Source organism: Canis lupus, chromosome 10 (genome assembly GCF_048164855.1).
Source record: "Canis lupus baileyi chromosome 10, mCanLup2.hap1, whole genome shotgun sequence".
NCBI lineage: Eukaryota > Metazoa > Chordata > Mammalia > Carnivora > Canidae > Canis > Canis lupus.
In genome coordinates this window covers 60,067,295-60,095,004 of record NC_132847.1, presented here as the reverse complement: position 1 = coordinate 60,095,004, position 27,710 = coordinate 60,067,295, and the positions used below count along the sequence as shown (strand labels likewise).

At 40.7% G+C, this 27,710-nt stretch overlaps 1 protein-coding gene across 5 annotated transcripts; it reads right to left on the bottom strand.

Moving 5' to 3' along the window:
* RNF20 (ring finger protein 20) lies at positions 1-27,695 on the bottom strand. 5 transcript variants are annotated; one of them, XM_072842164.1, is made up of 22 exons: positions 27,556-27,656; positions 26,275-26,429; positions 24,662-24,837; positions 23,452-23,524; positions 21,329-21,496; positions 21,064-21,211; positions 20,726-20,908; positions 16,447-16,565; positions 14,504-14,650; positions 14,249-14,326; positions 13,936-14,055; positions 12,240-12,419; positions 9,278-9,413; positions 8,828-8,949; positions 8,338-8,708; positions 7,015-7,132; positions 6,254-6,403; positions 3,814-4,026; positions 2,845-2,970; positions 2,547-2,687; positions 1,359-1,460; positions 1-1,119 (listed from the first exon to the last, which is right to left on the bottom strand). In XM_072842164.1, exons 3-22 carry the CDS (start codon positions 24,751-24,753, stop codon positions 943-945), a joined length of 2,964 nt encoding a protein of 987 aa, XP_072698265.1. In that variant the 5' UTR covers positions 24,754-24,837; positions 26,275-26,429; positions 27,556-27,656; the 3' UTR covers positions 1-942. The 5 variants fall into 5 exon arrangements, with proteins under 5 accessions (XP_072698265.1, XP_072698268.1, XP_072698266.1 ...); XM_072842167.1 differs by lacking the exon at positions 24,662-24,837 and having other exon boundaries at positions 27,556-27,681; XM_072842165.1 differs by lacking the exons at positions 23,452-23,524; positions 24,662-24,837 and having other exon boundaries at positions 27,556-27,695.
* Positions 27,696-27,710: the final 15 nt, after the last annotated feature.

Below are 27,710 nucleotides of genomic sequence, written 5' to 3'. Positions count from 1 at the left end.
TAAAACAAACTGATTCCTGCTTTAATTGAAGATGGTGGAGTATAAAGTCCTACAGAAACATTACAGGGAATCTTCCAGAAAACAGGGATTACAGCAATCCCCATGGAGAGGCAGATGAGAGTAATTCATAGCTCACTGAGGCCTCCCCATATCAAGTTTCTGAAGTACCCAGAAGATCTCTTCATCATCTCAGTCCTGTTCCCCATCCTCTCCAATCTTGATTTCATTGTAAGATCAAAAGGGCTACTGAAATGGAAATTATTCTGGCCTCAAGAAATTTAAAGACTTTTTAATGAGTGGAACATTCAAAATTTAAATAACTTGAACATGGAAACCAGCTGACCTTGACAAGTTACTCTGTTAGTAAATAGGAAATGGACTGAATCATCCTGGACATAATTTCATTAAGGCTTCAATCCATCCAGGAAAAGGTAGCACAATTACACTATTTTATAATCCAACTTTACAAAAAGTTTACTACCCAACTCAAGAAATGTTTGTGCCCAGAGACAGCTTATTTCTAAAAGATCACCCTGACCCTCCAACACAGCCAGAGGCCTCCACTCTTCTTTGTTCCCTTCTCCATGTCAAATATGCCAATTTACTTCTTCAGGAGGAATGGAAGTCCAAGATTATATGGTAAGCCTGAAGAAGAAAATGCTGAGACACCTAAAAGCAGGAAAGAAATAAGCTGGCGGGGAAGACAAATAACAGTTGTTTGTTTCTAATTCATTCTGAAAACCAAGCCTTGCCTTTACCAGTCTTTTTCCCTGAAGTCATCTAGCCATTAGAGAGGGGAACCTGGATGTGAAGTCTGTGAAGGAAAGGTAGTCGAAAGACAAACTGCCCTGCAGGCGACAGTCAAGGAGAGAAGAGGTAGAGGTTTGGTGGTTAATGAAGAAGTGCCTGTCTAGCCATTCCCTCTTCTTCTCTTGGGTTGGCTCAACCAATGTAGATGCGGTGGAAATCATTGGCACCAAACGCAGCATTACACTTGGGACATTTGCGCTGACGGGTGTCATAGCGTGTCTTTACACACTCAAAGCAGAAAACATGAAAACACTTGGTAAGTACAGCATCCTTTTTACGCATATTGCAACATGGACAGGTCAGGCGTGCCTAAAAAAAAAAAAATCAGAGTCTGATCAACTGTAAAGGTTTAAATGGCTATCATATGTAAGCAAACAACCAGGAAACCCCGTATGCACTAAGATGAGAGTGTCACTTCCCCACTAAAATAAACCATCCCCTGGTTACCTTCATTCATGTAAGGAAGTTTAGCATTTATTCTCCCAGTCTGTTAGTAGGCCACTTAAAAAAAAAACACACAAAGAAATCACTGAGGCAATTTTCCTAACCTTGTAATCCTTAATCTCCTCCATCAGGATCTCATCACATTTGGGCACATTGTCTGGTTTCTTTGTGGTCTCCAGCTTCCTTCGGAGTCTAGAGATGTCCTCCTGTGGTAACACAGCACACATTAGAAATACTCTCCTAGACCTGCCATTTTTGAGAAAAAAAAAAAAAAATTGCTCTAACTTGGAACCTTCTGCTGTGCTTTATTTGCACTTTCTGTCCTTTCAAATCCAATTATCTTTTTAAAAATATTTTTATTTATTTATTTATGAGAGACACAGAGAGAGAGGCAGGGACATAGGCAGAGGGAGAAGCAGGCTCCACGAAGGGAGCCTGATGTGGCACTCGATTCCAGAACTCCAGGACCACACCCTGAGCCAAAGGCAGATGCTCAACCGCTGAACCACCCAGGTGTCCCAAATCCAATTATCTTCTAGAGATGCGGAGAACTACAGATGGCAAATACCTTCTTTTGTTCCAGAGCAAAAAACCATAACCCTATCACCAAACTCAGGTTGCACCTAACTACTGTCAATCTAGTTCTATAGAAATAGTTTATTAAAAAAAAAAAAAAAAAAAGGTTGAAAAACTAGATAAGCCACTTTATTTTAAGGTAATTCTTTTTAAGCTGAAGGTAGATTGGATTAAAATAATTTACAGATGTGGGATGCCTGGGTGGTTCAGTGGTTGAGCGCCTGCCTTTGGCTCAAATCAGGATCCCGAGATCCAATCCCACATCAGGCTCCCCACAGAGGAGCCTGCTTCTCCCTCTATCTATGTCTCCGCCTCTCTCTGTGTCTATCCTGAATAAATAAATAAAATCTTTAAAAAAAATAATAATAATTTACAGATGTATGGATGAGGATAGAAAGTTATTATGAGAAACATTTGACATGCCTAAAATAGAAAAATTACAGAACTTTAAAATCCTCTAATTTGGTATGTTGCTACTTTACAAATTCACCAATTCATTCAATTAATTAGTATTTATTTCATGCCCACCAGGTGCTAGGTATCAGGATAAGCTTTAGGGGTATGGCAGTGAAGAAAACAGGCTTGGTCTCTTCACTTAAGGAACTTATAATCAAGTAGAAAATGACATACATCAGACCAATAACTCTTTCGTAAAATTCCAGAGCCCAGAAAATACCTAAAAGGTGAAATGCAAAAAAAAACACAACTGCTCTTACCTGAGCTCGTTTGAAATTAAACATATCCTTTTCTTTGGTGACACTGTTCTCCACGATCTCATCCTGAAAATCATGTAGCTTCTTCTGAGCCAATTCCAGTTGCGCTTTGAGGTCATCTGCCAGCTGGGCTGCTTCCATCGCCTAGGTGGGACATACAAATAGCATCATCTTATTTCTAGTGAGGCAAAATGTTAACCCGGTCCAAGGAAGAAAGTGAACCTGTAATTTCATCAGTGTCCTACTTATTTGCTCCCCTGAGATTAATCATCACTTTAGATTACAGTGTAAGCAATCATACCTTGCGTTTATTCATCTCTAAGGCTTGTGTCCTAAGACCCAGTTCCTTCTCCCCTGTGCCAATGTTGCTTTGTAACAGATGCTCCTTCTCTTCCAATTTCCTTACTACCTGTAACTGGGCATCAACCTTTGAAAAAGAAAATCAGATTTTTAACACAAACAGGAAAGAAAAAAACAATTAACTGCTAGGTGCTGCTAATCCGTAGGCCCACAAAAAGAGTCTGTTAGAAATCTCAAACCTTCACTGTCTTTACCTATGAGCCCTTCAAAATACATGCAAGAGCACAATACTTCACCTTTCATACAAAAAAAAAAAAAAAAGTTAAAAATTCATTGTTAATGATTCAAGCAGGAGTCTAGGAAACCATTGAAAATTATTCTCAAATTGCCAAAAGCTAAGGGAATTCCATTTACAAAAATTCATCTCCTTCAGCCATACTAATTCTCAAAGCCTGGCAATTCATACTAGACCATGAAAATTACAGCTCCAATAAAGGCCATGTGTATCTTTCAGAATGGCTAGAAGTCCTAAAGCAGCCTTTTTCTTGAAATTCACATACAAGGTAAAATTAACATGAAAGGGTAAGAAGTAAAGTCACACACCCACAGGCTCTCATCCCAATATCCACAGATAATCAGGTAACCACTCTCACAGTTTCTCATGCAGCCTTCCAGAAATTTGTAAAAATACACAGCACACATATACACAAAACGTACACATTACTAACATAAAAGGGATAATAAACCACTTAAGGATAACATCTTCCATATTAACAGATCCATATTTGTTTTAACAGCTACACTGTACTCCCTTGCAGAGATGTATAATTTATTTACCAGAATGCTTACAAGGTACATGTAGTTCTTAGGGTTTTTTCTTATTTTTTAATGCCACATAATCATTAAGGCATACTTTCACGTAGAAAGCGCCCTACGTCAACAGAATTCTGGAAAGCTTTATTTGAATTACCTGAGTCTTTAGAGTCAAAACTTGGTCAGCCAGCTCCTCCTTCTCTTCTTTGAGCAACTTGTGGATCTGATTGGACTTGATACGCTCAGACATGAGCTTGAAATTTGCATCATCCTTCTCCCGCAACTGCTGCATTAAACGGATATTTTGCTCCTGCATGTCTTCAAAGGCCTGGCCTGTAACATCCATCTCTGAGAGGAGTGCCTCTTCCTCCTAAAATAAGGAGAAAGAACCTTCATTTTAATAAAATCTTTTAGCTCCAAAGAAATGAGCACTGGAAACTAAATTTTCCCAGTGTTCATTCAGAAATAAATTAACCTAGTGACAGAGGGACTCAGTGTTAGGAAGCTTAGTTCTGTCACTTAGGTTAGCCCTAGGAATACAAAAGAAGCCCTTATTATCTGAAGCTACTGGCACTGATGGTCTGATGCTTGGGTGATCTATATTCACAGTCAAAGTGGACAAAGCTTACACATACCATACATAATCTAGCAAAATGATCAAGTAGCAGTTGGTGAAGTGAACTTCTATCGCGAAACCTTCACATTTTCTCATGATTTCCCCACAACTGAAGTATCAAATTTAACTAGACTTTCCAACAGTACTGCACAACAATCTGATGGGTGAAGAACAGTATCTAAAATATTTTTAACTTACATTTTGTGTTAATAGGAGACTGGACATCTTTTCAGATGTGTAAGAGCCATCTGTGTCCTTTTCTGTGAACGAGTCTTATCTTTTGCCTATTCTTCTATTAGGGCGTTGGGTTTTCTTCTCTATCATTTCTGGGGAGTTTTTCTTGAAGAAAGATAAGCCCTTTTATGCTAAGAGTCAGAAATATTTTTTGCCTGTTTGTCATTATCTTCTGGCTTTGCTAACAGTGGTTTCTGCCAGGTAGAATTTTTGTGGGCTTCTTTCATAAGTTGAAATTATCAATTCTTTTCATATTTTTTAGACTTATATTAACAGTTAAAAAGATTCCCCCATCCAAATTTATAAAGAAATTTGTCTGTTTTCTTTTAGTGGATTAACTTCTTTAATATTACAGCTATTACCCAGTTGGAAATTATCCTAGTATAAAAGTGTGTCTGATTATACACCCAACTTTTTCCCAATATTATTGTTTCTTTTTGCCCTACCACATTTAATAGTCTTCCTTTTCCTCCACTGACTTTAAACTGTATCTCTGGCACATATTAAATACACATAGGTACTTTGGTCTCTTTCTGGACTTTCTATTCAGTCCTAACAGTCTATATTAGCCTCAAGCTATTTTATCTATTGAAACTTCATGTTTTTACATCTGATAGGAACGGCCACCCCTCAACCCTACTGCTCTTCTTGTTCAGTTTTACTGGCCACTCTTATTTACTCTTCCACATGTACTTTAATACTGGTCTGCCTACTACCAAAAATCAGTATTTTTACTAGGATCATATTAAATTTATACATTAACTTACGGAGAATGAACATTTTTAAGATAATGGGTTATCCTATATAAGAATACATGTGCCTTTCCACTGCTACTAGAACCTATTAAGAGTGCAATTTCCTCAGAAGAATTTTTTTTTTTTTTTTTAAAGAGCAAAGGAGGGGGATCCCTGAGTGGCTCAGCGGTTTGGCGCCTGCCTTTGGCCCAGGGCGCGACCCTGGAGTCCCGGGATTGAGTCCCGTGTCGGGCTCCCTGCATGGGGCCTGCTTCTCCCTCTGCCTCTCTCTGTCTCTCTGTCTCTCTGTCTGTCATGAATAAATAAATAAATCTTTAAAAAAAAAAAAGAGCAAAGGAGAGAAAATTGGCAATCACCAAATTTAAGAAAAGCCAAAGCCCACTTTTTATAAAAAGAATGCATAAAAGTTCTAATAAAGTTCCTCTTCTCAAGGTACTTAATGATCAAATCACCACTAAAACTCCTTCACTTTGCCATTTTGCTATTTTTTTAGACGCAGTGAAGATGTTCCTCACAGTGTACGTACATAGCTTTTCCATTTTCGGGATCTTTATTATTGAAAGTCAATAAAATTCATGGGGACTTAAAAAAAAAAGAAGTATGTTCATTGTGAGAAGAAAAATCTCTACAGTTCTTTTTTCTTAGTTTCATATATTTGTAACCATAACATACATAAAACCTTACATAATATATATTTTTTCATTTATACTCACTATATCCCTGATTCTAGATCAGCAGAGGAAGGATAGATCCCGCAATAAACAATGTTTGAACAACCGGCTATCCATTTGAAAATAAAAGTAAATTTCCTGCCCCACAAATACATAAAACAAAATAATAATGAAAGACTTCAATATAAAAACGAACATACATATAGGAGAAAAACGTATTCATGAAAAAGAAAAAAATGGAATGAAAGAAAATTGCACTGCCAATAACTTGTCAAGTAACATTTACTTAAAAACCTAACTAAATGAAGATAGTGTGCCCACCTGCTTGGCCATGGCCAGCTTCTTCTGCAGGTACTCTATCTGCTCTTCTACTGCCCGGATCTTCCTCAAGGCATCCTCATCAGCCATTTTCTTGTTCTCCTTTTTCTCCTTATCCTCTAGATCCTTGAGTCTTTGCCTTAAATCTTCCAACTAGAGAAGTAAAGAATCACACATACAAGAAGAAAAAACCGTAATAAAACTTCAAAAATCAATTAATCACGTGCAAATGGAGGGCCCCCAACACCAAAAGTACCTTGACAGAATTAGAAAGGGAGAAAAACGATATACTGGTCCACCACAGCACAACACTGTTGTAACTCCACTTCGTTCCAACGTGACACACTTGTATAAGGAACACTGGTGAGAAGTGCACGTGTACCTCTCTTTAGGATAGTGGTTCTCACCTTTTTTTTTTTTAAGGCCTCCAAATTGTAAGAAACTAAGACATTCTTCCCAAAAGTAATCAGAAAAGAAACTCACTGTAACAATGATTTATGGGGAAATCACTAATGGGAAAGAGGGAATAAAAAGTCTGAAAAGGTTACTCCTATTCCCAGAAATTGTGAAATACCTTACTACCTGGTGGAGAATACAGAAATCTATTTTATTTTAGATGGTCTCTGAAAGGAAAGAAAATGCCGCTGAGTTTTAAACACTGACTTTAAAGATAAAGAAAGAAACTACATCCTTCAGAAATGTGAAGGAAAATCCCACAAATACAGATTGTAACCAGAATGACAGGTAATGGCAGACTAGATTACCTCTGCCTTTGACTTCTTCTCAGCTGCCATCAGCTGAACTTTGTCTCTCTGTTCCTTTGGGGCAGAGCGGTACATATCTAGCAATAGTTTCATCTCCTTTTGGCTCTCTTGTGCCTTCCTATGATGAGGGTAGTAGGGGGAGGGAAAGGGTGTAATGAGAAAACACAGGAGATCAGAGCAAGGGAAACTGGAACTGAGCAAAATAGTTTACAACAGTTCCATTTACACCTTTTATCACAGATCTAAAAGATAAATCTTCTGCACAGACCCAACGGGAGACTTGTGGATATACTCAGAAACTACAGAAAAGCAAGCTGGATAATAGAATCATTTCTCCCTTCAGACTAAGTTCTCTAACATAAAGCTATAAAAATAAATGCCTATGGCCCTAATTAAAGATGTAAAATTCTGGGGCCCTACTCTTAGAAACTGAGATTCAGCAGGTCTGTGATGTGGTCCAGGAATATACTTTAAATAAGTCACCCAGAGGATTCTGATACATTTGAAAAAAACATTTACCTTAAAGAGATCAAGAGGAAAGAATGGCAGAAAAAAGGGGTAGAAAACTAGATTCAATAGTGCAGTGATCAGCCATCAGCTGAAGACTGAATCTTCATCTACTAATTTATCAAACCTCTTTACTATACTTTTATATACCAAAGAAGTTCAAATGTTCTGGGCGCAGCTGTCCTTCAAATCCAAGTATCAATAAAGGCACGACCAACGGGAAACAAGAAATAAATAACTAGTTCTCCCAGAGAAGTTACTGGTTATGCAGGAAGAGAAGGGGCAGCATGTGAAGTCACGCTGGTGTTTCATTAACCGACAGGATTGTCTTACCATTTCAATGCTCGCAGGGGTAAACCTCCTAAGACAGCTCTTAAAATGATCTGATACATACACAAACTAGTTAACTGCCAGGCAAACAAATCAACATTGTTCAAGTTCTAGTGATACAAACTCAACCTAATATGATTTAAATTACAGTTCAGGGTAGCAATCCCCAAGCAGTTAATTTCACTAATTCTTGTATCACTTAAATCATGACATCCTGTCCCTTGACTCGGATTCATGAAGAGCAAGGCTACACAAGGAGGGTTTACTGAGACCTGACCACTGACCCAGACTACGCAAGAGCCCGTGCAAGCCACCTGTACTAAGGATTGTACACCTGATTAAGGACTGAGAGCACAATTAATTGTATGTTTAGTTACACCTGAAATATTACAACACTCTATAACCCACGCCATCAACCAAACATTTTGTGCATGATGTCCTAACCTCAGCTTGTGAGTCAGAAACAGTTACTCTAAATTCTCTTACTTGAGTTCAATCTTCAATTGTTTGATAACTTCTGCTTCCTTTTTCCTTCCATCGTCATGTTTCCCTTTCTCTTTATCCTTAGCAGAGTCTCTTTCTTTTTCTGACTCTTTCAGTTTCTGCTTCTCTCGTTCCCTCTCCTTTTCCTTCTCCCGCTCTCTTTCTCGCTCCCTCTCTTTCTCCCTCCTTTCTCGTTCTCGTTCTTCCTCGTCCCGTTTGGACTTAATTTCATTGACCTCCTCCTGAGATGCCTTTGATGCGGAGGACTGGGCAGGTACGTCCTCAGGATCTTGCTTCAGCTCTGCAGGCTCATCCTTTGGATCCTCAGTACTGGACTGAGACTGCAGGAGGGCACTGCCACTGCGCAGACGTGTCTGGGAGACAAAGACAGAAAAGAAGCACACCACTTGCGGTAACCACACTACTCGCCTCCCTCGAGACCAGCCTGACAAATGGAACAGCAGACAGCACTGATTCTACCCCTCCTGGTTACCTTGTTCAGGTCAGACTGGGCTTCTCTCAGTTTCCGCTTATATCTTAGGACCTCCCCTTTCAGCTGGTGATTGTGATTCTGGAGGCTACTGATGAGGTGACGCATCTCCCGGTTTATGGGGCCTTAAATACAGCAATAGCAATGTTATGAAGAACTGAGATTAAGGGCAAAGGCACAAGGAGAGAAAGTGCAGAACACATCAGGAACCTCTGAGAAATACAGAAAATTACCAAAAGACAGATTCCTTCTCAGAAGAAGAAAACAAAATTGGCTAATCTGAGTTGCAAAACAAATACCCAGGCTATGAACCAAAATGAATTACAGGATTTGATTTAAGGGTCTTTAAGACATCTGAGCTCCACTTAATACTAACAAATTCGGGTGACCACATTATGCTTTTTAAGGGAAGCATGTGCAGCAAACTGCAGGGTGAAGCAAGGATAATCATACCTGCTTGCTCATTGGCAGCAAGGGTCTGCTCAAATTCTATCCTCAGCATCTCATACTCCTTGCGGACCTGGGCCAGAGTATCTTCCAGCTGGATCACTTCAGTCCTCAGCTTCTTATGAAGACTAACTTCATCTCGCTACACACAAAAAAGGGAAGCAATCAAAACTTCTTATCCAAATGTGGAAACACCATCATATTGTTACTAGGTTTCCTAATTTTGACCAGTAAGGATCTAAGAAGAAAAAAAAAGAAATACTCAGAGGGATTACTCTACAATGTTCCAATTTAGTTGACATTTAATGAGCACCAGTCAGCTACAAAAACTGACTTGAGAACTGGCAGGATATTAAATAAGGGAAATAGCCACTACCTGTGAGAATGTTGTAATTTACTAGAAGTACTAAGTGGTAAAACAGGATATAAACGTATGTATGGTAAGATACATTAAATTCAATTCATTTGCCAGACATACAGTAAAAGACCAACTATGACAAACATTACCTTAAGGACTACGGAAAGTACAGAAGTGAACACATGAATAAAAGTTTCTGCCTTAGGATACAAAATCAATGCCCAGAAATCAGTGGCATTTCTATACACTAACAATGAGACTGAAGAAAGAGAAATTAAGGAGTCAATCCCATTTACAATTGCACCCAAAAGCATAAGATACCTAGGAATAAACCTAACCAAAGATGTAAAGGATCTATACCCTCAAAACTATAGAACACTTCTGAAAGAAATTGAGGAAGACACAAAGAGATGGAAAAATATTCCATGCTCATGCATTGGCAGAATTAATATTGTGAAAATGTCAATGTTACCCAGGGCAATATACACGTTTAATGCAATCCCTATCAAAATACCATGGACTTTCTTCAGAGAGTTAGAACAAATTATTTTAAGATTTGTGTGGAATCAGAAAAGACCCCGAATAGCCAGGGGAATTTTAAAAAAGAAAACCATATCTGGGGGCATCACAATGCCAGATTTCAGGTTGTACTACAAAGCTGTGGTCACCAAGACAGTGTGGTACTGGCACAAAAACAGACACATAGATCAATGGAACAGAATAGAGAACCCAGAAGTGGACCCTGAACTTTATGGTCAACTAATATTCGATAAAGGAGGAAAGACTATCCATTGGAAGAAAGACAGTCTCTTCAATAAATGGTGCTGGGAAAATTGGACATCCACATGCAGAAGAATGAAACTAGACCACTCTCTTTCACCATACACAAAGATAAACTCAAAATGGATGAAAGATCTAAATGTGAGACAAGATTCCATCAAAATCCTAGAGAAGAACACAGGCAACACCCTTTTTGAACTCGGCCACAGTAACTTCTTGCAAGATACATCCACGAAGGCAAAAGAAACAAAAGCAAAAATGAACTATTGGGACTTCATCAAGGTAAGAAGCTTTTTTGCACAGCAAAGGATACAGTCAACAAAACTCAAAGACAACCTACAGAATGGGAGAAGATATTTGCAAATGACGTATCAGATAAAGGGCTAGTTTCCAAGATCTATAAAGAACTTATTAAACTCAACACCAAAGAAACAAACAATCCCATCATGAAATGGGCAAAAGACATGAAGAGAAATCTCACAGAGGAAGACATAGACATGGCCAACATGCATATGAGAAAATGCTCCGCATCACTTGCCATCAGGGAAATACAAATCAAAACCACAATGAGATACCACCTCACACCAGTGAGAATGGGGCAAATTAACAAGGCAGGAAACAACAAATGTTGGAGAGGATGCGGAGAAAAGGGAACCCTCCTGCACTGTTGGTGGGAATGTGAACTGGTGCAGCCACTCTGGAAAACTGTGTGGAGGTTCCTCAAAGAGTTAAAAATAGACCTGCCCTACGACCCAGCAATTGCACTGTTGGGGATTTACCCCAAAGATACAAATGCAATGAAACGCCGGGACACCTGCACCCCAATGTTTATAGCAGCAATGGCCACAATAGCCAAACTGTGGAAGGAGCCTCGGTGTCCAACGAAAGATGAATGGATAAAAAAGATGTGGTTTATGTATACAATGGAATATTACTCGGCTATTAGAAATGACAAATACCCACCATTTGCTTCAACGTGGATGGAACTGGAGGGTATTATGCTGAGTGAAGTAAGTCAGTCGGAGAAGGACAAACATTATATGTTCTCATTCATTTGGGGAATATAAATAATAGTGAAAGGGAATATAAGGGAAGGGAGAAGAAATGTGTGGGAAATATCAGAAAGGGAGACAGAACGTAAAGACTCCTAACTCTGGGAAACGAACTAGGGGTGTAGAAGGGGAAGAGGGCAGGGGGTGGGAGTGAATGGGTGACGGGCACTGGGGGTTATTCTGTATGTTAATAAATTGAACATCAGTAAAAAATAAATTAAAAAAAAAAGTTTCTGCTTTAAAAAAAAAAAAAAAAAACAGTATTTACATTTGCCCTGACACACTATAATGGCTTATAAATGGGGAGGCAGCTTCTACCCACTATTCTTGCCCAGGCACAGAAGGCTCCAAGCCATGCTCAGCTATTTTTAAATATGTTCCTCTCACTGCTGGGAATGCCCTTCTATTTTTTCTACCAGTGAACCTATTTTTATATAAAATCTGTATTCAAGTTTTCTACTAGGGAACTTAAGCTTCACACTTTACTCAGGCAAGCTGTATCAGGAAGGTTCTGCAGTCAAATCAGATGCTCCGTCTCCTTTATCATTGCCTGTTTTAAGCATGCCTCGTTGTCCCACTCTGCATTCTAATGGACACTACTCTCCCCGTGAGGCTGTTTGATCTCGGATGGCAGGATGCCCACCAACCGGCAGAGCAAAGGCCTCTGACCACTCTAAACATGTTTGCTGAATGAGAGATAATTGCTCATGAGAGGGTAAAATTATAGAATTTATGAGGCAGAAAAGCTTATATACAGAAGACAAAGCAAGGCTGTTACCTCAATAAGCTCAACTTGGCGCTGGTGGGTCCCCCTGGTGCCATGAAGCAGAGTCCGAGCCTCATCCAAGTGCGCTTTCAACTGCAGGCTCTCATTGTACAGGACGGAGAACTGTGACTGCATACAGCGGTATTCCGGAGTCTCCTTAACTGCCTCCTCCACCGCGCTCCGCAATTCCACCTGAGGAGGGCCCAAAAACATTAGAAGCTAGCTAGCGTCTGTGCCCTAGATGCTAGAGAGGAAATAAAACCTTAAATACTATGAGGTCTGTGTAATTTCAGACAAGGTTTATGAAGATTATGGATTATATCTGCCCACTCCTCCACTTAGGTAAAATCTATATCAAATTAAATCTGACCATCCAAGAGGTGACACCAGGTACCTGTATTCTCCACCCAAGAACTGTGTTAATTGATATGTTTTACAACATGTACCAACTTACACCCAATAACATCAGAAGAGCCCTGTGAAATCTATCAGATGTGAGGACACAGAGAAATCTTATGAAATTTGTCAAGATGTTTAATTCTTAAAACATAGTTGAGGACCCCCGTCACTAACTTGGTTCTATTTATGAGAAGTCACAGAGAAATATACTTTTGACATTGTATCAAAAAAAGTTATGCTTCTCTTAAGCAATGGTTTGCTTTAATTATGCAAACACTTTAACTGATTTAACTCAGGTTGGGTTTTTTGTTTTGTTTGTACGGTTCAAACATCTTTATTCCCGTATTTACCTAGAAACAAATCAAATTATAAAAGACACGTGGCTATTACTGAAAGAGGGATAGGAAGACTTTCAGGATCTACTTTCTTCCCACCCTCCAAGAACCTGGGGAGAGAAAACTCTAACAGGCAGGTTGGAGAACCAATAGGTACTATCACTGATCATGTTTTCTTCTCGGTTTTGACATCTAGGTACTGCAGAGCCAAATTCTGTGACCCATATTTGCCACTACTGCATGTGATAGCTGACCCTGTTATGGGGTATAAGTGCTCTATGCATATATCTTGTATACAAGACATATTTTTTTAAATACATTCTGGATCATCACCCCAGTTTACCCTACTCCTCAATTTTCTCAACAATTTCCAAGTTAGGACACCTTGGCTCAGTCTATACATCTTTGTAGACTATTTTAATTACTTTCCAGAACAAGGCAGGGTAAAAATAAGTAAATAAATTGGTATGCCAAAAAAACTCACTTTTTTTAAAAAGATTTTATTTATTCATGAGAGACACAGAGACAGAGAGAGAGAGAGAGAGGCAGAGACACAGGCAGAGGAAGAAGCAGGCTCCATGCAGGGAGCCTGACGTAGGACTCGATCCTGGGTCTCCAGGATCACACCCTGGGCTGAAGGCAGCGCTAAACCGCTGAGCCACCTGGGCTGCCCTCACTTTTTTTTTTTTTTTTTAAAGATTTTATTTATTTATTTATTTATTTGTGAGAAACACCGAGAGAGGCAGAGACATAAGCAGAGGGAGAAGCAGGCTCCCCATGGGGAGCCTGATGTGGGGCTCAATCCCAGAACCTCGACCTGAGCCAAAGGCAGATGCTCAACCACTGAGCCACCCAGGAGGCCCCAAAACTCACATTTTTCTTTTCCCTCATAAGTTATGAGGCCTGATCGGTATGTATGTGAGTTGATCAGTGAGAAGATTCATTTTACGGCTCTTCAGAAAGGTGTCTCCTACCTTCAGCTTTTCATTTTGCGTAGTGACCTCCTCCAAGTCTTGCCGAAGTTTCTCCAGCTCACAGTGACGGTTCTGAGCCAACTCTTTGTTCTCCTCCAGCTCTGCATTCATTTCCTCAAACTGGAGAGAAGCAGGAAAATTGCAAAACGAGCATAAAGAAAAAGAATTTCTAAATCACTCCCATTCCTAAGCTTCCACCTTCACTAACCCCTTCTTCCATCAAAACCCCTCTGCCATTTGTGAACTCCTAAGTACACAGCACAACAGCTGACACTAGTTCAAAAATGTGTCCCGAGGGAGTCACCGATTTTACCTTCCGGGCATTGATAGTGATTGTGCCACCATAGAGACTGCTCCCGGCTCCATAGACCTTATAACCTTTCGAATTCACCTACAGCAAGGAAAAAGATTCTTTAGTGAAAAGAGGCCCTAAGATTTTAGTCTGATCACCAAAGTACTTTTAAAGAGTCCATTTTGTCCCCAGGTACTACTACCCAAGTCCACCCTTTCTGAGCAGATTCCTTAAAAATGATCTTAGTCCCTAAGCTCTGAATGAAACAGCACTTGCCCGTTCAAGAACTTCTGCTAAGTGTCGGTTGAGTCGTTGTTCCCTCTTTCGAATTTTGTCAATATCCCACTGCAGGTCATCGATCATGGACTCTAGGACAGACACTCGCGACTCGGCTGTCTCCACTTTACTCTGTAACTTGGAGAACTATATCCCAAAGACAAGGCATCCAGAAAGAGAAAGCCAAAAAAAATACGGAGTAAGAAAAGCAATACCTTCCATCACTATCTTACATCTCAAATTTCACAAAATTAATCCTCGCTTATGGATCATTGTAAACAAAATTTAAATAGAAGCTCCTTCACCTTCTTGCCAGTGCATGAGTATAAAAATGAAATCAGATATTTTTAACCTTTCTGGGTCAGTTACAATCATGAAAACTTTAATTACAAAACTATTACATGTTCACATTAATCTATACTTACCCTTTGTTGGTTTTAAAAAATGGTCTCAAAAATCTGTGATAGTCCTCCCATCAAGAGGTGGTGGCACAGTCCCCTCCTCTTAAATCTGGGTGAACTTTAGTGACCCAATAGAAATGATGCTATGTAACTTTGAGGCCATGTCTGAAAGGCCATGCAGACTCTGCCTGAAGTTCTTGAGACATTCATTCTCTGGAAGATGGAAGAAACCAGCTGCCATGTATGAAGCCCTACCACCCTGAAACTGCCACGCTGGAGGCAACAACATGCAGGCATTCCAGTGGACAACCAAAGGTGAGTTTCCACCCAATGGACAGGCCACATCAACAGCCAGCCACAAAAGCCACAATGGACATCAGCTCAGTTGAGCAAAGCAACGTCACTCTCCAGCTTCGTAATGTTACATGAGGATTGGGAAAGGGCCAGTAGAGATGAACCTTCCTATTTTGGTGGCACCTAGTTTATGTCTCCAACGTGACAGCAGTCCTTCTGTTTTTCTACTACACTCCAATCTATTTATAAGCACTGCTTTACTCTAACCCTTTATAAGGCTTATAAGAATCCACATGTGTTAATGAACTTCCCAGACGATTCTCATAAGAACACCCAGCATGGACCTTGGCATTGGAGTTTACAAAACAACGGCGTGATGAAGAACATGGCTTTGAAGTAAAAGAGACCTACATCCAAATCAGTTTGATCACCTTCTGGCTGTGGGTTCAGACCACTCATCAACCTCCCTGATTTTGTTCTCTTAGCAGTAAGATGGGAATCGTTTGACCATTAGAGATAATACTCAAGTGCTTAAGTGCTAGGCACTAAATAGATGGTAACTACTAACTTACTAATAATAAGCACAAGGGCATGGGTGGCCAAACTAAAGTATGTCAAATTTCAGCACAATATCCTTTGAACTAAACTGAAACAATAATCAGGAATGTCAAAAAAATCTTAAAGGGCTATTATCACTTTATCTCAATCACTGTGTATAAATAAATAAATACCCAAATCCTGACATAGTTTGGTCATGGCACTATTTCCACCCAAGTCTGGATTGAAAACCCACATTCCTCAAGTTCCCAGGCTGTGATCAACAGTACTTCCTACTGCCCATTATAAGAAATTTCTACCAACCCATTCCTCATAACATTGTACACGATATTTTATATTTGGGGGAATTCATTATTGGGGGGATTGCTGTGTTGTTTCACAAAACCCCATATGATGGTATTTCTTCCTAAAAACTAGTATCATCAAGTGTCTGTTTAACAGAGGCACACGTCTAGAAGAAACATGTGATTATTTTTTTCTCCTTAACCCTTCCTCAGATTTTGATTGCTCAGAACTGGTCACTTGAGCCTGCCCTACATACTTTTTTTTTTCCTTTCTTTTTTTTCTGCATGCTTTTCAATATAAAAATAGGCATTCTACAGACAAATGACCTTCAAAGTACTCAAAATTCTGAGTCAATGTCTGCCACAGGCCACTGAGAAGTACTATCTCTCCTTTCGGGTTAAGTACCTCCTGAGACATGGTGCGATGCTTCTCCTGAAGGAGGTCTGTCAATTCCTGTAGCCTCATATTCTCCTGTGCAAGGAAGGAATTCAGCTCCTGCACCGCCTCTTCCACTATCAGATTATCTGAGGGAGAAGAACTGCACTTTAGTTTAGCATCTATAGTGTCAAATTTTAAAACTATGCATCCCACCAAAATGTTAACATGTTATCTCACTTTATTTTCCTGAAAACCTTCAAGAAGTAGGCTGGTTGTTATTATCCTCAAATGACTGATTAAGTACCCAGAACTTGGGCAGCCTGGGTGGCTCAGCAGTTCGGCGCCTGCCTTTGGCCCAGGGCATGATCCTGGAGACCTGGGATCGAGTCCCACGTCAGGCTCCCTGCATGGAGCCTGCTTCTCCCTCTGCCTGTGTCTGCCTCTCTGTCTGTGTATCTCTCATGAATAAATAAATAAAATCTTAAAAAAAAAAAAAAAAAAAAAAGTACCCAGACCTTAAATGACTTGCTTAAGGAAATAAGCCATTCTGGTGCTTCAGTAGAAAATGACACAGAGCCAAGGTCACTTACCTCCCATTCCTTTCTATAAAGTCAAAATGCCATGAGAAGAGAAATGGAGATTCTTTAACTTTATTTGGAAAAGACAGAATCACCAAAAAAACTACATTTTACAACTGTAGACAAGATAGAGGATCTCTCATCAGTGTTAGACTTCATAACAATAAAATTCTATTTCATAAGGCTATCACAAATTCCTATTATTCATTAACACCAACATGAAATGTCTCTCTGTTGACACAAAGAAGGGGAGGGCAGAGAGCAGAAATTTCCTTGTACAAATGAGCACCTCTAAAATCATGGAAGAGTAAACATAAGAGCTTAGAATTATTTAACATGTTCTAGAACAGGATGCAAGGTGCACGCCTGAAGCTCAAAAGCCAAAATGTACACTACAATTTACAAAGATAGTAGATAAATTTACAGACCTTATTACAATAAGTTAATATGTTTCAAATTAGAGTGACAAATATAATAGCTCAAATCCAAATGTTAGCAAGTGAAACGAGATACTCTCAGGATATATAGTAATGCCCTGTAAAGACAGTTACCAGGAGGAAAAATTATGGTCTCTCCTACTATCTCCCTGGCATCACTCAAACACCATACAGAACAGGATGGTCATGTGGCGGGTTTCGTGGTTTTCAACCAGGACTGCCTATAGAATCATTTGTGGAACTTTTAAGATTAGACACTTCCCTAGGATCCATCCCACACCTACTAAATAAGAATACCCATGAGCACGGTCAAAAAAACATATGCTCTGAAAGTTCTCAAAGCTTCTGGTTCATAATCCAAGCTAAGAATGAGGAGCTGAATTTCAGTCCTTTTAATATCTTGAGATACTCAGAACAAAGCCTAGACTACAGTAAGAGCTCAATAAATAGTGAATTAATAAGCTGATAAATACAATTCTTTTGAACCAAAGATAAAATAAATATGGCAGCACGGGTGGCTCAGCGGTTTAGCACCGCCTTCGGCCCAGGGCATGATCCTGGAGACCTGGGATCGAGTCCCATGTTGGGCTCCCTGCATGGAGCCTGCTTCTCCCTCTGCCTGTGTCTCTGCCTCTCTCTCTCTTTCTCTCTCTGTGTCTCTCATGAATAAATAAAATATTTAAAAATAGTAGTAATAACAAATGAATAAAATAAACATGGGGAAAAAAATGAACTGCCAAAAAAGTATAGTTGATGCTACAATTCATACTTTATAGATCTTTATCTCTTCGCAAGTTCAACTTATCAACAGCAATTGCCTTTTATGCTATAAATAATAGCTCAGCGATTTATAACTTTTTCTTTTTTAAGATTTTATGTACTTACTCATGAGACAGAGAAGCAGAGACAGAGGCAGAGGGAGAAGCAGGCTCCCTGCAAGAAGCCGAATGTGGGACTCAATCCGGATCCCAGGATCATGCCCTGAGCTGAAGGCAGATGCTCAACCACTGAGCCACCCAGGCGTCCCACTTATTTTATTTTTTAACTTAAACTCTAACCTTAAAATGCATGCCATCAAAAATAATTTTAAAATACTGTTTAGTATGCTACTCATTTTAGTTCCTTTTAATATATAGCCATTTTTTTTACTTGACTTTCATTTATAAAATCAAGTTTAACACTGGCATAACCTCTGCAGATGGCATATTATCTGCATATAATATACATATGGTACGTACCATAATCCATATGGTTTATCCACGGGCATATTACTAGGATTTAACCATACCATCCAACTGGTCAAGTATAGCCAAGGGAAAACGAAGTAACGCCCAGCTCAGTTTATAGTAGGTGATTTATAGCCACTCATTCACTATTAACTAAGCACACACTAGATACCGGATACAGTGCTAGACATTGGAGAAACAAAGAAGAGTGAGCCACGGCACTACATCAGGGGACAGAGTTTAACTGGGAACTCACAAGTGGATGTAATATACGAATACAAACGTCTAGGAGGACACGAAGCTTTGTACTATAACCTGCTTACAATGATTATCTTTGAGAAGTGAAAGGGGAGGACTTTTATAGTCTACTCTTAAATGTTTTTGATCTGTATATTCTAAAACTATTATCCAAATAATTAAATACACAAATACATGTATAGAAAAGCAAAAGAAACCATTTCCCATCAAATACGCACAAGTATTTTACATCTCTCATTTTTTAATTCTGTTGATAATTTAGCCCAAGTATCCTTAAAGAAAATTAGAGTAATAAAATTCTTATTTGCTCATCCAATGATTCATTACATTCTCTGTATTACTTTCAGAAATAAAATGTTAATCATCTTTTTTTTTTTTTTTTAGTAGGCTCCATCCCCAATGTGGGGCTTGATCTCACAACCCTGAGATCAAAAGTCACATGTTCAACTGACTGAGCCAGCCAGGCACCCTGGAAGGTTAAACATCTTAATAGCAATCAGAGAAATTACGATATTACAACTAGACCGTGATTATTAAAAATGTGAAATCTGGGCATTTAAAATGCAACCTCACTGCACAAATACTTTACTATATTATACAACTGTAAGGTTCCCCATTAACACTGACTAGTAACATAATTACTTCAAATAGACACTTATCCATCCATATAATATTTTATCTTTTTATTTTTTTGTGTGAAGGGGGAGGGGCAGAGGGAGAGGAAGTGAAAGAATCTTAAAGCAGGCTCCATGCCCAGGGCGGACCCCAACACAGAGTTCCACCTCATGACCCTGAGATCATGACCTGAGCAGAAATCAAGAGTCGGACGATTAACCACCTAAGCTACCCAGCCTCCCCTCTTTTATCTTTGTAAACAGAAATCATTCAACAGCTCTAAAACCTGAGCCATCTCTTTCTGAAAATATTAGAGATAAGAGAAAAACAAACAAACAAACAAACAAACAAGAACATATTAAAACTCTTTGGGCATGCCTGGGTATCTGACTCTTGATTTTGACTCAAGTCATGATCTCAGGGTGGTGACATCAAACCCCCAGTCAGGCTCCACAATGGGCATGGAGCCTACTTAAGATTGTCTCACTCCCTCTTCCTCTGCCCTTCCACCCACCTCTCAGACTATCTCTTGAATAATTTTCTTTAGGGGTGCCTGGGTGGCTCAGTCGGTTAAGGATCTGTCTTCAGATCAGGTGATGATCCCAGGGTCCTGGAACTGAGCCCCGTGTCAGGCTCCCTGCTCAGGGGGGAAGCCTGTGTCTCCCTCTGCCCCACCCCCTGGTTGTGCTCACTCACTCACTCACTCTCCCTCAAATAAATAAATCTTTAAAATAAATAAACAAATCTTTAAAAAACTGACTCTTTGAAATTAAAGTTCAGTATCTAACAAACAAAATTTTTAAAATAATTACCAATATTTAAAATAAAATATTATCACTAATAAATAAATCAATGGCCAATACTACACAAATGTCCAGAAACAGTTATTCCTTAAATAATAAAATTAATTTTGCTAATTATAAAAGTGTTTAATAAATAGAATGGGGCTTTCCTCAGAATGAGGCTTTCCTCAGCTTCTTACAGGACTATCGTGTGCCTCAAAATATGAAACACTTGGAAAATACTAACATGCCATAGCAATGACATTACAGGTATTACTAGTAATACTGGAAATTAGATTGCAAGGAATTTAATCAAAAATAAATACGTTAAGTCTGCAAACTATAAATCGGCATACAAAGGTGAGCTCTTATTTTTCCCCGTTCTCCCAGTCTCCTGGTTCTTGCCTCACCTCCACTATTTAGTTTGCGTGATAACAGCTCCACTTTCTCTTGTAATTTATCATAGACAGTCACGATCTGGGACACAGCTCGGCGGGAGGACTCCACTCGCTCCTGCAGCTGAGATTCCATTTCTTCACTGGAACTGCTGGCCAAAGTAGCAAGGAAAGAGAAAGCTGGCTCTTGCCCTTCCCCTGAGGACACAGAGGGGAAAAAAAAAAAGCTGTCAACATGATAAAAGTGGAAATACCAAAGTCTTCTTTCTTGCCTCAAATAGAAATCCTGAAAGCAAAGCTCTACTTCCAACACCCACACAGCATGTGGTGGTAGATCCACTACAAATACTCACCTCTCTCTCGGTCATCTTTCCGTTCCTGATTGCTATCAGAGTCCGGCTCTGGTTCGGGCACGACAAGGGCTTTCCTTTCTGTGAGGAGATCTCCCAAACCCTGCTCCAGATCGTACCGTTTAAGGATGATACGGATGTTTTCATCAAACTGAGAAGGGTGGGTACAACATTTATGAAAAACCAAAAGAACACAACTTGAGAAATGAAGAGTGCTGAGAACAAAAATGCTCAAATAAAAACCTGAGCAAATGAATGAGGCAGCTACCTGACTCCAGTACCGGTTGACGATCAGCAGTGAGGCATCATCAGTGGCCTGTCTTCGCTCCAGTTTTTCAATGTGCTCACGGAGTTCATCTTCGATGGCCTGCCGTTGATCCAGCATTTCTGCCAGCTTGCGATTTTTGGTCTGCAGTGTTCGAATGTCTAGCTCCTCCTGCCCCGGGAAACCGATTTTATTAGTCTCCCCAAAGAAATCAGGCAAATCAGCTGTTAAATTCAACAAGGTCACATTAATTCGTTATTGCTATGACTAAAGCTGTTCATTTTTTTTTTTAAATCTTATAACAAATCATTGGATAAGAAGTAGGAACAGAAGAAGAAAAGGAAAGAATCTGCGATGATGGGAAGTGAGAATGTCACTCATATACTAGGACTTGGACTTCGCCCATCTCACTGTTCTTTCTCATGGACATCCACAAAGTCCTGTGAGGCTCCACTGTTCAGTCAGAGCACCTTCCACCCTGATCAATGCTGCCACCCATCTCCTCAGCACTGCCCTTCACTCGATCAAGAACCTCGGCACCTGGGCCCTTCTATGCCCCAGTGCCTGCCAACATATGCAGTGAGCGCAATATGCATGTGGACATGAACACATGTGGACAGACCATCGAATCCTCTAGCAGCTACGCTGCATTCTGAATTCCTTAACTCTAGTGAGTATCTCCCCCATTGTGCTTCAGCCACACATTTCAAAGGCCATATCTTGGACTTCTGTCATTATCTGTAACTCTGTCACAACTGAGACCTTAAATTCCTTGAATAAAATCTTATCTTTCCAGATACCTTGTGCCCTTATCCCCATATACCAATCCTCATCTAGATCTTCCAGGATTTTAATTCTCTCCTTTTTCCTTGTCAATCCCTTCTATCTCCACTATCTTCCATACTTGACCTCAACTTGTGCTCAGGATCTCATTCCCTTCTGTTTCTGCAAAAATATCACTCCATCAGTAATTCCACACCTCTCTCAGTATCTTTAACTTTTCACCCTAACCTCTTCCCTAGGACAAGTTGGGAGGTAGAGGTCAGGGAGGGAGAACCCTGGCACAGAAACAAAGGATTGGAAAGGATTACACTTTTACTTTACCTCGAAGTTCATGAATATTTTAAAGTAAGCACTGTTTATTAGAGCACCAATATCCTGTTTTGCTTTTATTCTCCTTCTTCCATTTTATTCTCCTTCTTCCAGTGTTAAAACACTTGATATGCCAAATTAGTCAATAGTTCCAAACGTATAGTTATTAATACCATTAATAAAAGATATCCTTAACCTCTTCTCTGAGCCCTCCTTTCCCCTTCTTGCTCTAACTGAAACCAGGATGAGAATACGGTTTCCCTGCACATTTCTCCAGCACTGCCCTGGGCCAGAAACAGGCAGGCATCCTCCTGCCACCCTGCCTTCCTGCACTGGTCTATAAATGTGCCGATTACTTCCCCATGTTTCCTTAAGATTTAGTACCTAGCTTATCACTCTCCAATGCTACTACTATCACGGTTCTTACTGATTACAATTCCCATATAGATGATCTTTCCTGTATCTCAAATCCTCAAGTCGTTGACTTCCTTTCCTCCAATGATATTGTCCTCTACCTCCCTCAGCCACCAAACTCTGTTATTCTTATTCTTAGCCTGAGCTGTACGTGTATGCTCTCTATAAGCTGAATTTCAAACACCCCATTTTCCACAATTACCACCTACTTGTCCAGCTCATTCTCTCGGGTTCCCTGATTCCTCCAATTCTTCACTTTCTCCAGCACCTACAATCATTGGTCCTCTATCTTTCCCATCCTTCACTCCTCTCACTTCCTCACTCCCTTTCTTTCTTGAACTTGAATTCCATGATCAGTCATAATCATCTCCTTTTAGAACCTCTTCCTTCCTTGCTCCTTCTCCACACCTACCTGGTAAAAACCCCACCCGTGGTATCATCCACCTCTCCACTACTCCAGGCCTACATCCATGCAGCTGAATGTGACCACAAAACAAAGTACCGTGCTGCCTGGGCTCACTTTATCTCATGATCACAGAGTCAGGTAGGTCCTCAGTGCTGCCCAGCAACAATACTCGATCTCTCTAGTCCATTCCCTCTTCAAGATGACTACTTCATACCTTCTCCTGTCTCTTCAAACCTCCAACACTTCCTCCCCCATCCTCACTCTCAGATGAGTCGCCTCTGATTTCACTGAAAAAGAAATAGAAGCAATCAGGAGAGAATGTCCACATCTATCTCTCATAACTGCAACTACTGACCTACCTACAACTGAACTCATATCACTGTGTTCCTCTTTGTTGCTATGGATCAACTGCCCCTGCTCCCAGTTAAAACCAATTCCCCACTTGTATGTTACATGCCATGCTCTCTCCCCTATTCATGAAATTCACACCAGCAACCATCTCCTCTTTCTACTACCTCATCAACTTTATCATCTCTACCAAATAATTTCAATCAACCTGCTGTAATAGCTCCTATCGTAAAAACAAAACAAAACCACTTTCCCTAAACCCCACATTTCCCTGTGGCTAATGCCCCATTTCTTTGTCTTGCAAAGACAAAGTCATCAATACTCCTGCAAAGCACGGTCTCTACCCTCTTTTCTCTAATTCCTCTCCTCTCCTATTCTCTTCAGCTCACTCCAATCAGACTTCTAGCACTACCACTCCATAAACACAGTTATCAAGGCTCCCGAGAACCTTCCACTGCTAAACCAAATGTCTCAATGCTCCCCCTACTCAAACCATCAGCAGCACCTGAACAACTCCTTCCTGAAACTCTCTTCATTTGACTTCTGGGCCCCCAGTCACTCTTGTTCTCCATCTACTTCATTTTCTGTCTCTTTGGGTTAGTCTCTTTGCATCTCTTTGAAATGAAAACATCACAGCGCTTCAGGGTTCTGTTCTCAATCAAACCTCTTCTGTATCTACACTCGCTTAGAGCCTCTAGTCTCATGGATTTAAATACCTCCTCCCAAATGTACAGCGTTACCCCGACCTCTCCTCAGACTGCAGATTATAGTATTCAACCACCTACCCACTCAGATGTTTAATAAGTATCCCAAACTTGCATGTCAAAAATCAAATTCCTGATTCATCCTCCACAGCTTCCCAAAAAGTATGTTCCTCTCCTACTTCTCCCTAGCTCAGTAAGTGGACAGTCTATACTTACAAATTTGGGGATTTCATAAACTTCATCCACTCCACCAGCAAATCTTGTCAACACTACCTCCAGGGTGACCCATGCAACCATGATCCCTCATCAAGATTACTGCAATGTGTTGGCAAATTGAACTCCAATAAAAAAATAATAAATAAAAAAGATTACTGCAACAGTCTCCTGTAGTGGACACTTTTGTTCCCCATGCCATGTCCTGTCAGTCTCCCAGACTTCAGCACAGCCGTGGTGGACAGCTCCATTCATACAGGCAGTGTTCCCACCTCAAGCCACCTGGAATCTTTTCAACTTTTGTTCCACAATCTCAGCTGGCTCACTACAGCAACCTTGAAGTGCAGAAGAAGAGATATTGCCTATAAAGGCAACCTTCAACCAACTGGGGCAGGAATCAGTGGAGATATGTCCCAACTCCCCACCCATAATGGGAAGGAGAAGAGGGCGAAGGAACAAGGGAACAATTTTGCTAACGTTTCAACCTCTAAATCTTGCTCCTCTATAATCTATTCTCCAAGCAGAAGTCAGAGCATGTTACTCTCCTGCTTAAGACCTTCTAATGACTTGTGGATAATGTCCAAACTGGGATGAATCCTGTCTGCTTCCCTTAGAGCCTATGGCTATTTATCCCTATGAACATCACATCTCCCACTCATAAATATTAGAACAGTCTGGTCTCTTGGCAGTGCCATCTTAACAAACTGAAGTCCAGGGGTTGTCTTCAGTGTAAAGCATAGTATTTAGAAATAACAGATGTTCAACAAATATTTATATTTACTGAATTAGCAAATGTCCTTGGGATGCATAACGTGATTCAGTGTTAAGACAAAATCACCTCCTGGCAGCAGTACAGAGTAGTTGAACCCCAGACAGACTCAGAAATGACACTTCATCAACTATTTACTCTGAATGTTCCCATTTTCTCTTTCATCTTGAGCCTAATTCAAATAAGGAAGAGATGTGGTTTCATAAGCTATACAAATGTAGCATTTTAACACCATATCCCCATGGCTGAGTTTCAGAATACAGACTCCTAATCTAGATCCACACTTATTATAGTGAACTTCTGATGTCTAATGGACATATAACATTACTCTAAGCTTCTGGTGTAGAACAGTCTAATGAATCTGTCAACTCCATAATAGCAAGGACAGTATCTATCTTATTCACCATGATAGTCATAATACCTAGCCCAATAATTATTATTAATAGCTCACATATATGGAGGAGTACTTACATATTAAAGGTAACATTTCGACCCTTAACAGGGGCTCTTTCATTTTATCATCTCAACAACCCAATGAAGTAGGTACCATATTAAATTTTATAAACATGGAGAAGAGGCACAGGGAGGATAAGCCATGCAGCTAGAAAGTGTTAGTGCTGAGAGTGAATTCCAGGAAGTCTGGCCTCAGACTGTGACCCATCACAACTCTCTCAGTGATTTTGGAACACCGCCTCTTAGTACCTAGCACCTAACTTTTCAGTGAATGAAAAATGACTGTACAGTTTCCCACTGTTGAATGCCTATAATCAATGTGTATCAGGCACCACACTCTCCAGAGATCAGAAGCATACCTTTGGAAATAAAGATCAAATGTCAATATACTCTTTTCAGAACTGACCACATCATTTCACCTACTTCTGCCTGTTTTATTTCCCTCTTTTCAAATAAATTTTTCTTAGACCAGAAGGCTTCCATAAATTCTTACTTTCAGCTTGTAATTGAGAAAAGAAAAGCACGCTCTCATAGAACTGTTTCCACATACCGTGGAGGAGACACCTCCAAGCTTAATTGTCTCCACTGTGGTCCCTGAATCTTCAACGGCTGTCTTCTTCTCCGGAGGCATGGATGTGCCAGGCTCTCCAGCTGCTCTTTTATTTCCAATTCCTGACATCTTGGCACCAGATGATAGCTGTCTTCCTGGAGAGGGGAAAAAAAAAAAACAGAAACTTTGGTAAGATATGAAAGAAGAGCAACAATAAAGAGATCACTTCCAAAGTAAAAACTAGCAAGTTTTCTGCCAGCCTCTTAACCTAAATCCATGAACTTCATACCAAGGAACACAATCCCCATATTCCTCCTGGAAAGAAAAAAGTGAAGTGTGGAGTTAAGAGTCAGGGCTGAATCTAGGCAACTACTAATTTCTAAACAGGATGCTGATAAGGAGTCAGACAAATGGGACAATGGGCAAAGAATGAAGAGACTAAGAAAAAAGAGAAATCTCACTTCCTGAAATGCCAGAATCAGAATAATAGTTTGAATGGGACAGGAACCAAATCTATTGTGTTGGGGACAACACAGAGCTGAAAGCGACCTGAGAAGTGTCTACTGAATCATTAATACTGAACAAGCCGTGTATCATCACTGAGGCTGAGGCTCAGTCTCCTATCCCAGGGATAAGAGTATTATTACCGTGCCCCTTTCAAAGGATGAGTAAGTACAGGGAGAACTTAAGCATAACGCCGCACACGAAGAACACACTCAGAAATACCAGCTCCCTTTTCTTGTATCTGCAGTTTCTTCCCTATCGCCAAACGCTCTCCTCATCATTTCGGTGCAACCCTGGGGAGCCCTGACCTGAGTGTGAATCACAATTCTACCTCTCAGGGAGCCGTGTTGCCTGGAGGGACTTCCACAAGAGCTTCAGTTTCCTCACAGCAACAGGGGAGGCGAGCAAATACTCTGTCTGCCCAAACTGCCTCCCGGGGTCTCGGAGCTCGAGGAGGAGAAATGGATGCTAAAGCACCTCGCTGCTTTAGAAAGCGGCCCTGCCATCACCGAGACGACACACTACCCCGCGTCCGAGCCACGCTCCAGGAAAAGGGGGCTTATGGGCGGCAGTAACCCGAGTCGGACCTCGCCTGGAGAGAGGACACAGAAGGGCAAGGCTCCGGCCGCAACCCCAAGCCGAGTCGCGAGGGGGCAGGGACCCCCAGCCTCCCGCGCGGCCAATGGCAGGCCCAGGAGAGGGAAGCCCCGCAGCCGGGGAGGGTGGAGACTCCCGACGCCCCGCACAGTCCCGCAGCGCCCTCGGCCGAGATCTAACCTGGTCTCTAACGACTCGCGCCGCTGGAGAGCGGAACTCGGGCAGTTATTCGCCGGGGTCCGCTCGGCGCCCCCACTCCTCACCCCTGACCCGCAGGCGAGGACCCATCGGAGCTTCCGGGAGGCGGGGCCAAGGGAAGGAAGAAGGGAACCAAA

Bases quoted from the DNA above. Each gene is read 5' to 3' on its own strand.
- RNF20 (XM_072842164.1), bottom strand. From the start codon at position 24,753: ATGGAGCTGTCCACCACGGCTGTGCTGAAGTCTGGGAGACTGACAGGA. The intron at 8,709-8,827 runs GTAACCAGGAGG...TTTGTCTCCCAG, and splicing joins CCCAGTCTGACCTGAACAAG to ACACGTCTGCGCAGTGGCAG. The intron at 4,027-6,253 runs GTGGGCACACTA...TCCTTATTTTAG, and splicing joins AGCTGGCCATGGCCAAGCAG to GAGGAAGAGGCACTCCTCTC.